The following is a 15076-nucleotide window of genomic DNA, read 5'->3' as shown; positions in this document are numbered from 1 at the left end:
GCATAAGACTGAATATCAACTGTAATTGGAAAAATGCTTTTAAAAAATGTTCAAAGGGAAAAATGCCACACTTCCTCTAGTCCCCATGGTGGGTGTCAGGTGTCCTGCGACCACAGGAACCGTGACAGGGACGAGTGAAGAACTTGACGTTGGGTGCAGGTCCCACTTGTTAACGGCGTAGGATCAACCGATCAGGAAACCCCATGCTTCACAGACAACAAAAACCACGAGAACAGATTTTCTAAAAACTGTAGGCTTCTTTATTCAGTTAAGAGGTAGACAGATGAACATGAAAGGCTGTCCCATCTAACTTGCCCAGAGTTCACGCTCCATTCTTCATTCGTCCCACGCTGCCAGAAATCTTAAAGAAACGACCACAACTGCCAGAGGCTTTTCTTCCTACTTCCTCATGGCAGCAAGTCAGAAAATTGGTTGCAAAGAAGTTACTAACTGAAAGTCTCGCTGTGCCCAAGAACCTTGTCCCTCCACAAGTTCCCACCAACACCAGCAGGACCCGCCGCTGCCGAGAGGAGGGCGGAGCGCAAGGGACTGTCTGTCTAAGAGGCTACAAGGGAAGCGTCGGGTATGTTTTTGTTAAGTCCCCGTGCGTGTTCGGGCAGAAGCTGGTGACACCACCAAGCAGAGCACACTGTCAAATGGCTCTGAATGGCTTTAAAAAAAAAATCACGAGTCATCTTCATTAAAACATAATGGAATTGCAGCTGGGTACAAAAAGTAGATAAATATGTACAGGAAGTCACAGCCAATAGAAACCAGTGGAGATCTGGCTATTTAAGTAGCTAATTTTGAGACAAGTCATATTTAGCACAAAAGCAATTGTAGCACAAGTAACACTTCTCACAGCTCCCAAATCCTGAATATTGTCCTGGGTCTTCTGTAACACTGCAGTCATTCGGAGAAGCAGGAATGCGAAGGTGGCCCAAACAATGGCACGGTTCTCGTCTCGAATGGCTTTCCGCTCAGAGGATAACATTTTTCAAAATTTATTTTTTAGAGACAGGGGAAGGGAGAGAGAGGGAGAGAAACATTGACTGGTTGCCTCTCACACGTGCCCCAAGCAGGGACAGAACCCGAAACCTAGGGATGTGCCCTGACCAGGAAATGAACTGGCAAGCTTTCGCTTTGCAGGACAATGCCCAACCGAGCCACTTGTCAGGGGATGACATATTTGAAGACCGCCATGATAGCAGCACTGATTAGGCCGGAAATGGGGACTGTGACAAACCAGGCCATGAAAATGTTGCGAAAAAGTCGCCAGTCAACAGCCTTTTTGGATCGGAGCCAGCCAACTGACACCACAGAGCCCACCTAGGAGAAAAACAAGCAAGGGAACTGGTTACCAATGGTTACCCAAATGCCAATGGTAGCCTGGTAAAGAGACACACGACCTAAAGTAAATAAAGAATCCCAGACTGCTGAACCAGACTGAGCCCATGGAAGCTGGTTTGTGATCGGTTCAGGAGATAACTCGTGGGAGGATGAAGGCAACATGAAAACCCAATCGTTAAATTCGTTAACTGGGGTAAAATATGACAGGAAAGGAACACTTCCTTTTCCCCTTCTGAGCTACTGGAATTTAGTGAACTGCACTAATAATAATTAGCTGCTTTATAGGTTACTTTAAGCTGTAGGTTTTCCAAACATCATTCTAGAGGGAGGGTGATGTTAGATCTAATAGCCGATCACCTGGCAAGAGATCCTGAAAGAAAAGGGTGACTCACAAGCTGAGCCAAGTTAAACTCCCCTCTTTAGGGAAGTGTCTCTTCCTGTCCCTGCAGTGACTACATGGTCGCCAGGCAACCATAGGGCTCAATACGTTCACGTATGCTTCAGCCCCAACAGGCTCTAAATACACTGCCCCGCCCTTCCACTGGCCAGCAGGCCTCACAGACTTGCTGGCTACACATGATAGGACTTCTGCATCATATAAGGAGAATTTGTATGATCTGCCTCAGTAAGAGCAACAGACAGAAGAAACAATAAAACGTAAGCCTTCCTATTCTTGACACATATCCTACACTGGCCACTCTTCCAACGCCCCACTGCATAAAACTTTCTAAACCAATGGGTTGGGGAAAAAAAAAGCCTACCTAATCCCAGAATCATTCAAACGACGCAGCGCATGCCACCCCACTTACTTTACAGTGTGTGGTGCTGATGGGAAGGCCAACGTTGGATGCGATCACCACAGTGAAGGCAGATGCCAGCTCAATACTGAAGCTGCTGCAGACAAAAAGAGGTGCTGGTCAAGACTGGAATCGGACTTCTGCGTGAGCCTACGCCCCCTCACGGCCACTGCCGTCTCACGGTGCCCACTCAGTGGCAAGGCCTCCACGGGCATCTTTAATTTGCTGGAAGTCTTTAAAATCTACTTTCCATCAGTCCTTGGGGATTCTCTTCTCCCTTTTCTCTAACGTTTTAGGTTTGAAGGTTTTCTGGAAGCCCAGTGATAACATTTACCCTTTATTCTGAAGAATTGGAAAACATCAGTCTTGGCTCCCAAATAAAACAAAGGCTGAGCATGCACAGCAATTCACCCTTGGCACACCTATTTCCCCAGAAAAAGTTAATTCTGTCGTGAGACCACTGGAGCTGAGTAAGTATTTGAGTAAAATTAAATTTAGGGGCCAGACAGTAAGTAAAATCTAAATAGTTCACAGCAACAAGAACATCAAAATCTTCTACAAATTGGGTTACTTCACCTAAGAGTGACTGGTGTGGCGGCACCACACAGCGCCACGTCCCTCGGAACGAGGCCCGCCTGCCCAGCTTACCTAGAGGGTGTGATCGGCGTCAGGTCCTTGCCCATGGTCTGGATGACTCTCCTCCCCCAGACCCACAGACCAATACAGATCCCGACACCACCGTACAGCAGCAGCCATATTGGAGATGCTTCTTTGGATTCCACATCTCCTGTGTTATAAACCAGATACAGAGCAACCAGAGGGCCAATGGCGTTGCTGAAAGAAAAATGAGAGCAGAGATAGCTTCTCAGAAAGAAATGACGAGCTCCAGTCTGCTCAGTAATTTACTAGTTATCCTGAGTGAAGCTTGAAGCTCACTTAGCAAACAGGTCTGTCTCACAGGAAATGAGTGACACCCACATACTGAACAGGAGGCAAGGAGAGCTGCTGGGGGAGGGCGCCGCGCTGGGGGGCCCGACTGCCCACAGGGAGCCTAAAGCAACCAAGGGCTCCAATGACAGTTTGTGAGCCACAGAACCAAGGCCAACGGCCTACAGACTCACCCCCCAGGGAATTAATGTAAGTTTGCCATCTTATACCCCCAAATTTCTTATCAAACAACTGGGTCCCATCTCCATATACAAAAAGACTTCTCTAAACAATATCTGTGTTTATCATCCAAAAAACTGCTCTAAAGACAAAAATTTTAGTGCGTGTTAAGTCCACAACTGCTTTTGTCTCATCCTACCTAGACCCTCGGAGCCCCAAAGACAGCACCAGTACCGCGGCCACACTCTCTGCCTTATGAAAACGTGAGCAGCATGAAAACAGAAAGAGAGATGCAAAACTTCAAAGCCACTGACCTGACGTCATTGCCACCGTGGGCAAACGAGCCAAAGCAGGCCGTGAGGATCTGCAGGAACTGGAAGAGGAGAGACACTTCTGGTTTGTCCTGGTCGTTCCACTCTTCCAAAGAGCTACCACTTCCTTTCCTGTCACCCAGGCCCATCTCTGCCTTGCTGCTCATGTCCATCTCAGAGGCCGAGTGAATATCTGACACCGCATTGCAGTAGCTGGTGTAACTGTCCATTCGAATTCGCTTCTTGCTGTCTGCGTTCGGCCACGTCAGCTTCTCCATCTCCTCACCTTTCTGTTCCCCTTCTTTGGCACGGAATGAATCCAGAGGCATGCCACAGATCGCCATAGTATAGGAAGTGTAGCTGTTGTTGCGCCTCAAGGGTCTGTCACCAGAGTCTCCCATGCAGTCGCCCACCTTGGCGAGGTGCAGCTTGTGCAGCAGCTCCTTGTACAAGCCGGAGTCCTTGTGCACTGTGTGGTACTGGTAGTGACCACTGGAGTTGATGTGGTTACTGACGGCCTGGCTGAACTGAACAAGGTTCCCATTCGGCAGCCGCACTGTACCTGGTCAAGTACGAAAGGTGACACTGAACCCAAAGAGCACCAGGACCCAGTGAGCCTCCACACCAGCAGAAAAGTGAAACTATTTCCCCACCCAAGAAATTCCACTCACCATTCATGGCCCCATCCAGGCTGGTTTCCTCTTTCAGGTCCACGCTGGGAAGTCGCTCTCGCTCGGGCGCTTCCTCCAAGTCTCCCAGCTTGAAGGAGACAGCCCTCTCCTCCAGCGCAGCCCGCAGGGGCACGGCGGCAGGCCCCGTCTCAGAACTGGGACTCCTGGCTTCACCGTCACCGAGAGACAGCTTTGTTTCTTCATGCTCTTCTTTCAAGCTACTCTTTTTTTCCATTAAGGGACTTTCTGAAGGACTAGACTTTATTTCTCCTGGAAAAGGAGGAGTGTGTGTTTGGTTTTGACCACACCAACTTATTCCACTTCTCCCTTTTCTCCACCTCAAAAAGAATCCATCTCAAAATACAAACATATGTGAACTTCAGTAAAAACTCAGAATCACCTTCCTGTCTGTACTTGCCACATCTCTTATTTCTTGGGAGGAAATCAGCAACGCAGGACACCTGGCATCAGAGGTTACAAAGTGTTTGCATAAAGGGCCAGAGTAAGTCTTGCGTCTAGTGCTTTACAAACCCTTTACACTTAAACCGTGCTTAGCTCCCTGCCAGCCTGTTCTGTAGTGAAAGATAACTCAAACCAGGCCTGGTAAAGGGTTAAAAATTTGGACTGTATCTAGTTCATGTTTTTAAAAAAGGAATTCCCCCAAAATCCCCTCCATAATTTCAAGCCAAGCAACATGTTCAGTTGCGGGCAGCTGAAGGTGACAACTTGAACTTCCACTTCTGTGAAACAGAGGTATACCTATGATTCTAAATTCCACAACCAGGCGGGAGTAATTTCTGCCCGTCGTGCCAGCGCCTAGCATCCTTACATGTTCATTCGGGCATCGCAGTCACGCTACAGACCCGGATATACAACATCAGTGAGACCTGTGTCATCCTCTCCCAGACTGAGGGCCCCGCTCCCACTGCACACTCAGGCGCCTCTGCGCAGCCGCGTGACACGGCGCTGCTCCCAAGGCCACTGCGGCCAGGGCTGCCTCCCTTCCAGAGAGCAAACTAAACCACTTAACTGAGCATTTGCAAGTGAAAAGGGCAGAGAGAGGCTCTATTAAGAGAACTCCACCAGGAAGGAAAAAATACAAGATTTAAGACTGACACTAATCAAAATTTATTCAGTGCTTAATTACACAATACTATGTGTAGTGACAGCCTGCCTGAATGATGCCTGATGCTTGAAAATGTTCACCTTTAGAGTTTGTGCTACAATTCTGAGAACTGTCAATTCAGATACATATATTAACCATAGCTTTGAATGTCTAAATCTAAAGTTACACACAGAATTCAGGAAATGTTTCCTCTATGAAAGCATTTTGTACCTGCCCCTCATTTTCCAGTAAGGCACCCTTAAGTGTCCTTAAGTATTATCACTCACTGTAGGCTACAAAGTCTGTATTTGTCTATCACTGGCAAGCCATCAAGGTACAGTAAAATCATAGATTAAATGCCCAGCGTGTGTCCAAAGCACAGGCACCACACTGCTTCGGACCAGTCTCGTGTCATTTTAAGTCAGTAAGAACTTTGGACAATAACCCCCTACCCTCAAATATCCACTTAAAATTTCTGACTTTGCCAATCTAACCAAACAGTGGATTTGTACAGGCGGCCAAACAAGAAGTAATAAGCACAACATCACAAGTTAGATTTTCTGCTACAAACTGTTACTTACGTTCAATTTTCCTCTTCATCCTGGGACATACAAAGAACCAGACGATAAGAGCACAGAGAACTGCACATCCCACCGAGATGAGGATGGTGCCCCACAGAGGCAGTTTGTCAAAGCCCAGCACTAGGAGATAAAATGGTGCATCTTGAAACCCCCAGGGCTACAGCCCTTGTAACAGTGAGTAAACCCTCCTGCGGGGACTCAGGCCCCCCCAGCCAGCCCCACACCCTGACAGCAGCTGCCAGCCTCAGGTCCCCAGGATCTACTACTACTGTTCTTGTGGCTATACAGGCAGGAGGGAAATCCCATTGTCACCTGAAACTCACATCACTCCAGCCCACTGTAAACACCTGCTAGACTGATGTCTCCCAAGCTCCTGCACAAACTAGCTTTTTTCCTTTCTTTTGCTTTCCACGATGGTAGGGATTACTATACTCTGAGAATCTAATTATGAAAAAAATGGAACCCCACCGCCTCCAGATGGGGGTTAAGCAGATTTCGTAGGAAGGGTGCCCACAGTCACATCCATCCTACTAATGTCATTCTCTGTGGGGTCATCACAGCCACTGTGCTGGCCTTCAGCAAAATCCTTTAACAAGGTTATCTCTTAGACTCATTACCAAACTAAGATAAAAAACGGGGATTATTATCTATCGAAAAGTTAGAACAGCTTAGAAGGCTGTCTTTCACAGAAGGAAAACAGCTTAGTGGTAGCGTCACTCACAAGCCACATCTGAGAAACTTGTCTACTTTTCATAAGGCTCAGGAATCATTAGTATTAGTCACCTTCTGTTTATCACTGAAATGCCAACAGGCTTCAAGTGTATTATTAATAACAAAAGCAAAACACCAAAGAATCTTGTTTAAGCCTACAAGATATTATAATTTCTAGTTTATCCAAGAAGAGCTTAGTTGCTATGGTTGTTCTCCTTTCTTTTGCTTATTAGGAAGTAAATTACTTATAAAAAATAGAAATTCTCTGGCATCCCCAAAAGGATTACTGTTTAAAAATCAGATATAAACTGAGGATCCTTCAAAATGAAAGTGTTACAGTGTCTATAATATTTCCATTTTAATTCCTGTTATCAAGCTTGATCGTGTAGTTAAGTCATACAAACTAAAATACACATGAAATTCAATCTATTTCCAACAGAATTTAAATTTGCCCACATTCCAAGTCAAAAAGGGGAAACGAGACTGCTTTTTTATTGTAAATAATCCACAAGGGTCAGAACAAAAATATCCAAGTTCCCTTTTCAAAAATGTCATCAAGTGTAGCTTCTAACTTCACTGAACTACGAGCTTTGCTGCCGCCACATGAGCAGCAGCACTGAGAGCCTCGGAAACGGCCTCGTTCAGCACGAGGAGCCCAGCTGAAAACAGAATGGAAAAGCTGCACGAACTCGCCGTGCCTGCACTACTCGGAAAGGGGCTGATACGCCCTGAGGAAGACCGGTAGTCTCATAAAGGTGTCCACCTTCTCTCCTGACTATTACGAGAATAAAGACAAAGGTTCCGTATACTTAGCTAACTCCATTTTTGTTTGGTGATTACTTCAGTGAGGTAATCAGCCATCAGTCAGAAATAAAATCATTTTAGTGGGCCACAAGTATTAAAAAAAAATAACTAAACTAAAAAGGATTATTTGAAAATATGAGCGCACAGCATCACTGCACAGTCACATAGCTTCCAGACCCCTTTCCCCTCCTCCTTGCTGTGTGCACATGTGTCCTGGGCAACACCGCACATGTATTCCGTCCAGCGCATCAGTCAAAACTGGAAAGCACTGACTTGAAGGTCAAAGACCCTCACGCCCAATGAGTCTGGACACATGACTGAACTGATCAGCACAAGCACAGCCTTAACGGACAAGTCACAAGTTGTCCATCTTTTTCAGTTGCTAAATTAAACATGCATCATAATTTAACCCATAAATTGCCTTAGCCCCAACACAATCAGTACTTCGATCTTTACATTCTCATAAATTACTCTTCCTCTTAGCTGTATGAATTCTTCTTCCACGTGCACTCAGACCAGGTGTTAAACATCCCAACTCTTCTCATTCGAGCAGGTTCGGGGGGAGTAAATTTAGTACTTGGAAACAAAAGTAGCTCCGTTTGGGAGAGAAAAATGAGAATATCCAGCACACCAGTGCTAAATGGCTGATTACTGGAGACCAGACATAAACTAAGGTCTCTTCAGCAGTCGGCAGTTGAGGCCCCTACCAACGCCAGTACTTTTAGCATAGACAGGAGGAAGGAAGGGAGAAGACCGTATTATCTTGGGTCCTGTGAAGACTAAAGAATAAAGGTCTGTAGTGATTTAGAATCTGAGCAGGTCTCTCTGGTTGAAAAACTATCTAGGTTAACTCAGCATACACTAGCCTGCAGCCTTCTGAAATGGGTGCAGGCCAGCCACCTTCTAGGAGATTTCAGCCCTGTAAAGCAAAAAGGGGTAAATTGGGCATTTAATGCAAGTTTTGTAAACAACTTTAAATTTACATCTAAATATTCTGATATGTACTTACAAGGTGCTCCGGTATACATAATGGAAAACAGGTTTATGCCGATCGTGCAAGCATAGAAAACTGGCAAAGCTCGCAAACCATTCGGAACCGGATCTGCCTGTAAAATAACATTGAGATTAACACCTTGATAAGCTGTGAAAATGAACCCCTATCTACAGAGTCTTGTAAAAGGGCAGGTTCAGGAATTGCAGTGCCAATACCTGCTCCTTCACACTCGTTCCCAAAGCCAGTGAGGCTCTTTCTACCTCTGTTCCTGTAAGTCTGGCCATCAAAGCTGATCTCCAGCTGCCTGAATTCAAGTTTATGTTTGGTTTTGCAGGAGGGGCGTATTTTTTGTTTTGTTTATTTGTTTTGCCCAGGTTTTAATAAGACTGCCTATATTAGTGACTGGTAGGCAATGTCCCTAAAAATCAGTTTCAACACCCACGGTTCTAAGATATAAATCTATATAGCTTAGGAACAGATATAAATCTGTTATCCATATATAAATCTAAGCACACACCTGAAGGTATACTAGACATTTATAAGAGGTGTCAAGAAGCAGACAATGAGATGTTGGAACATCTCCCACCTGACTATATACCTGCAAAGATTTCTTAAAAATACAGTATGTAGTAGAATATACCTACCTATTAACAACCACCTCATCTAGATATCTGATAAGCACACCATTACTAATGATTTACCAAAGTGCTAAAATAAAAACCAATCATGTGCTGGATTACCTGTCATTCAACAGACCAGGCCACGCACTATTCTGGGTACTGAAATACAGAGGTGAATGAGACAGAGTTCCTGCTCTCAAAGAACTAACGATTACATTCTAGCACAGGGTAATACCAAGTTCTGACTAAAGGCATAAAGAAAAATAAAGGGTAGGTAAGGGGGCAGTCATGGAAGGAGGAGGTTTTAATTCAAGAAGAGGGGATGAATATCAGTGGAGCAAAGACTCAAACGCGTAGGTCAACAAGCATGTATACACCTAGGGTACCTGGGTGGGAGGTGGGGGGCGGGGGCCGGGGGCAGGCAGGACATTCCAGACAATTGCAGCAAGTGCAAAGTCCCTGAGGCAAAAGCTTGAAGTATTTAAGGGCCTGCAAAGAGGCCAATTCAACAGGAGAGAGTCCCACTGATAAATAATGTGTATGAATTCTACAGGAAACCACTGAAGTCAAACACTTGAAAGAATGAAGAGTGTGGACCTGAACATGGAAAGGCTAAACTGTAACGATGTTAGCTCCACATTGGTGGAAATGGGCCCTCACTGAAAAGCACGCTGGAGTTTCAGCCCCTTTTCTACAGATCACTAGCCAAAATGAAAACAAGAAACGACAGAGCCCAGGCACTGTTAAACACCCCTGAGCAACTCAACAATGTGGGCCATACCCCCAAGGGCAGCTGATAGGTTAGGTTACGAACCTGAGGTGTATACACATTTTTCTTTTAGAACTATCCATGGTTTTAAGAAAATTCTCCAAGGAAGTTAAGACCCCCGCCCCAATCAAAACTCATCAGGGTTCCACAGACTTAAGTAGGGATTTCTCTTAACAGATTTGCAAAGAATATCTGGTATTCTGGTACCAAATCAAACTGTAACTGGTTGGTCAAAGAGGAATTAACCCATGTGTTTGATTATTTTTCTGCATAGCACAGTTACATATTCCAAGATAACCAGTAATAGATTACCTGGGGGTAGGAAAGGGAATGAATGACACTAATAATAACTTATTATGAAATAACAGGCTCATGGTTTTATTAGTTTTTTTATTTTATTTAGTTATTTTTCAAGTACAGTTTTTTGTCTATTTCTCCCATCCCAGCCCCCCCCACCCCATGCTCCCCACCTCCCTCCCATTTCCACCCCCCTTAGTTCTCGTCCCTGTGTCCTTCCTATTTGTTCCTCCAAATCCCTCCCCTTTTTTCCCCTTAAGGCTCATGGTTTTAAAAAGTCAAGGTTCATAAAAGGCCAAGAAAAAGGAAAAACCTCAGCAACCTAGCTCTCCCTTTTACTCCAGACTCCTCAGTCACTCCCAAGAGGTAACCAGGACTGACAATTTTATGAAATACTTATTACCCTGTGGCCCATCTAACACTCCCTTAAACCTTTTTTTAATTCGTTTTTTATTGTATTTTCCGCATTACCATTTATTCCTATACCTCACCCCCAAAACTTTACCTGGAAATGTGTCTCATCATTCTTTTACGTGGATTAGGAAAGGGACCTCCATAACCCTCCCATCTTTAACCAGAAGAGTTTTATATTTTACATATTGAACGTTTCAGTAAGTTTTGTCTAAAAGAAAACCTTCCTCTGAGTTTGAAAAGATGTCCTAGATATAGTCAACGTGATTCCTAATAGAAGGGAGAATACTGAAAGACCCATTTTCTTTGACTAGAATTTAAATACCCAACAGGAAAACTTCCCTTTCCCCTATTCCTGTTTATTGCCCTAGCCCTTAGAGCGGTATCTCAGCTCCATTCTGTTTTTTTCCTACTATACTACTCAATGCCCTTGGAACAGTTTAGAGAATAGAAACTTCTTAAAAAGCAATTTCAGCCCTAGCTAGCATGGCTCAGTGGATTGAGTGCTGGCCTGAGGACAAAGGGTCATCAGTTCAATTCCCAGTCTAGGGCACACACCTGGGTTTCGGGGCCAGGCCCTAGAGGGGGGTCACATGGGAGGCAACTGCACACTGATATTTCTCTCTTTCTCCCTCCCTTCCTTTCTTCAAAAATAACTTTTGTTGTTGTTTTTTTTTTAACAAGCAATTTCAATGACAATTTCCAAAACAAAAACTTAGGTTGGAAGATTTTAACAGCCAGGACCCTCAAAAGCTACCTAAGGGTGTCTCCTGAGATTTAAAACCTACCTTACCAGAAGTATGCACACTGATTGCCTGAAAACTCATGGAACTCAAACGCTGGACACAGAGTGGATGTGTAAGAACAACCACCCCAGGGCAGAAAGATGGAGGGGGTTAAAGGTAAGGAAGATCCTCAATGTTGTTTTAAAACACTATTTCAATCACTCTTGATCATGTCCGCCCTCATACCGAAACAAGGAATGCAGGGTTAAGAAGGGAATACATCTAACTGAAGTTCTCAGTAACTGGGGGTAAAACTATCTGGCATGCATTCCTCAAACAAGAGGTCTGGGCGCCTCAAAACCTCGCTCTGCACCTCCGAGTACCACCACTCCCCAGAAAGAAGGCAAGTTTTTTTGTCCCAAGACCCACAAAACCCCTCTCCAGAATCAGATGCATCTACTTCCCAATAACCAATCAACAGACCTGTGTAAAACTTTTACACAAACAGGATCGCTACCAAGGGATTCCGTCAGTTCCCCAGGTTCTCTGGTGTGAGGCTGTGCAACTCTACGAGAACACTAACACCTCCGGTCCGGGCCTAGTGGTCAGCCTGCACTTTAAGCATCATGTCGTCAGGTGAGACAGCTGTGGGAAGGGGAAGAGTAGGTGCAGTCACGCTGGCCTGCTGTATAAACAGCACCAAACTCTTGAGTCAGTAAATATCAATGAACTGTTTCCGCTTAAATTATTCTGGGCTACAAATCTAAGTTTTCAAAGTACTGAACTGCTTTATTCTGCCAGACTCATGCCATGGGAAACAGTGATCAAGAATCAGTTCACCAGTCACAGTTTCTATAGAGAAGGGGTTCAAATCCTTCCCTAGAGAAGCCTAGAACCGGACCCAACAAGTGAGTCTAAACATATTCCTGTTACTCCTGAGGATTAAGCTACCTATCTTCCTTCACTCAGATTTCTACAGTTTAGAAGCATTTTTATGAACTTACAATGGACAGTTAAGAGCTATTCACCTCAGGAAAAGGACAACTTTGTTTCCTTAGAAAAATGCATTTATTCTTGCTGTAACTCAGCCCAATGACAACACCCTTTCTTGTCCACTGTGGAGCCAGCATCAGACTTCTTGATAAAAGAGACGCTATCGGGTCCCTGAAAAGGGATTTTCAAGTGGACAGGAAATTAAATGGCTGTCTGGATTATTTTCCTGGCCAAGAAAAACAAAACAAAAACTACCTTTACTGGTTCTTTTTACCTAGTGGGAGAAATTAGAGCCTAGTCACTGTGAGAAGTAGACTCCCCACCAAGAAGCTTATAAAGAGGCTGTGATAATCGGCTCTACTGAATTAACTGAGCAGACCCACGCTATTTCAGCGGTGCTAATAAAAAGCCACAGGGAACATTGTGACTTGCTGAACCCCAAGCTTACGATTCAAAACCGTCTGCACGATAGTGGTTTAAAGTAGTAATCTGCTTCACTCCTATGTGGGATATAAAACTGAAACTCACAGACACAGATAGCAATGTCGTGGTTGCCAGAGGAAAGGGGGGGGGGGTAGGGGTGGAGGGCGGGCCTAATATACGGTGACAGAATATGGTTTGACTTTAGGCGGTGGGCACACAGTGCAATATACAGACCTAGTATCACAGAAATGTACACCTGAAACCTGTATGATCTTATTAACCAATGTCATCCCAATAAATTTAATTTTGTAAAAAATCCTATACAGTAATAATCTACATACAGTTAGAGCAATGCTAAATACACTTCCCTAATTTTCCACTCCCGGCCTCCCCTATTCCTTGGCACAACACAGCACTCATCCAATTTTCCCTCCCGAACGCCCTCTTAGGTACAGAAAGCGTGCTTCTTTCAGAGAATATAGCAACATATAAAAGGTGTATAGACTAAAGAAATTTTCAACTTTCCGAGACTATATACCCACACATCAATCACATTTGCAAGAATGCTATTGGTTTGAATACCACTGAATGTGACTCATTAAAGGTCATAAGGGGGGGGGAAGAATACCTTACGGAGGATGAATGCCCGAACAAGGAAGAATAAAATTCCAGACATGATACCAGAAAGCAGCGGAGAAATAAACCAAGACAGTACTGGAATAGAACACATTAAGAAAAATGTCAATTAATGAAAAAGAGGACCAAAACACACTTTCAATTTCAGTATTGTTTTCATAACTTTAGTGTGTCCCTCCCTTTTACACAATATTCTCCCATAGGTAATACCCTGGACCATGCCAAAAATAAAAATTAAGAAGCCGTTGTGAATTAAACCTACCAATTTTTACCAGTTCAGACCACTTGACACCGTCCTGCCCTTTTGCCACAAGAGAGAAACCAATGGTCGCACCAACAATACAATGGGTCCCAGAAATGGGAAGCTTCAAAAATGACGCCACCAGTTGCCAGACAGCAGAACCTGAAACACAGTCAAGTTTTAGCAGTAAATGGCAAAATTCCATTATGTACGCATTGCACTCTCACGTGAAAAGTACAGGACGGGCATTTGCTCACCCAACACACGGAGAGGATGACATGTCACAGAACTTACCGAACATGGCACTGACTGAGCCGGCCATCAGCAGCTTCTGGCTTGATTTGTACATGCTTACGTCGATCAGGCCCTTCCTGATGGTCTCGCTCACTTTGGCTCCCAGCAGGACAGAGCCTACGGTCTCAAAGATGCTAGCCAGGATGCAGGCCTGCTTCAGGGTCACCACCCCAGAACCCACAGCCGTGCCGAACGAATTCGCTACGTCATTGGCGCCCACGGAGAAGGCCAGCACGAAGGCGATGATGAAGCCCAGGATCAGCATCCACCGGTATGCCACCAGTGAGTCAGCAGCCAGGGTGCTGGCCGCCAGCGTGGTCGCTGTGGTCGCCATCCTCAGAGCAGCGGCCTTAACTAACAACTACTGCGCGGCTTTCAGGCGTGTAAACAGAATGAGTATGAGGTATCACAAACGCTCTAATAAATAATATATATATTATATGAAATTAAATACTGTAAACTGCGGCAGACACCGGGCCGGTCACTGCTATACGCTGCGCGCGGGTGTCTGAGGTCCGGGACGCCTCGGGCTCCGGGGGACTAGCGGCGCTGCGCGGAAGGCCATGGCGGGGACACGCGGGGACGCGGGATCATCCTGGGGGGACACGAAACCACGCTGGCGTACGCCCACCTCCCGCTGCCCACCGCCCACGGCAGGACTCGCGGCCAACACGTGGCGCGCCCCTCCACGCGCCAGCCCAGGCGCCTTCGGCGGCCACCAGAACAGGCAGCTCCAGCTCCCGCGCGCCGTGACCGCCAAAAAGGCCGCGTTCTGGGTGGAGGTGTACAGCACGAGGCCTGAACCCCGCCCGGGAGTGCAGTCATCGCGGCGCCCCACTCACCACAGAAGACCAGGGCGGAGGGCAGACGGGGAGGTCCAGGCGGCGAGCACACGTTAAGTGGGGTTGGGACCTCCGGGAAGCAGCGGAATCTCAGCAACCGAGGAGGGCAAACCCAGAACGCACACCAGCAGCCATCACCCTGACAGCACCCGCAGCCACCACATCTTATAGACTGCGCGCAGCCCACGTGACCCGCCGCGCGCCCGCGCGCGCGCGAGAGCGGCCGGAGCTCCGCCCCGGATGACTCAAGCCCGCGGGCCGGGCAGGCCCAGCGGGAAAACCCGGCGGCGGCGCTCATTGGCCGGTGGAGTGCTGGAGGCTACTTCCCCAAGAACAGCTGATCACACTGGGAGGAGGCGAGCTGCCGCGCCCCGCGGGCCTGGTAGCACAGCCG

At 46.2% G+C, this 15076-nt stretch overlaps 1 protein-coding gene across 1 annotated transcript; it reads right to left on the bottom strand.

Moving 5' to 3' along the window:
* Nucleotides 1-237: 237 nt before the first annotated feature.
* SLC20A1 (solute carrier family 20 member 1) lies at nucleotides 238-14854 on the bottom strand. The gene is made up of 11 exons (XM_037136196.2): nucleotides 14683-14854; nucleotides 13841-14435; nucleotides 13568-13708; nucleotides 13298-13383; nucleotides 8447-8543; nucleotides 5923-6042; nucleotides 4237-4506; nucleotides 3569-4127; nucleotides 2796-2981; nucleotides 2160-2244; nucleotides 238-1329 (listed from the first exon to the last, which is right to left on the bottom strand). The coding sequence occupies exons 2-11, from the start codon at nucleotides 14172-14174 to the stop codon at nucleotides 1174-1176; spliced, it is 2034 nt and encodes a 677-aa protein (XP_036992091.2). The 5' UTR covers nucleotides 14175-14435; nucleotides 14683-14854; the 3' UTR covers nucleotides 238-1173.
* Between the last annotated feature and the right edge of the window lie 222 nt (nucleotides 14855-15076).

This window comes from Artibeus jamaicensis, unplaced genomic scaffold (genome assembly GCF_021234435.1).
Source record: "Artibeus jamaicensis isolate MK-2021 breed Jamaican fruit bat unplaced genomic scaffold, CSHL_Jam_final contig_384, whole genome shotgun sequence".
NCBI classification, from domain to species: domain Eukaryota; kingdom Metazoa; phylum Chordata; class Mammalia; order Chiroptera; family Phyllostomidae; genus Artibeus; species Artibeus jamaicensis.
Note: the sequence above shows the minus strand (reverse complement) of the source record. Positions and strands in the feature narration are given on the sequence as shown.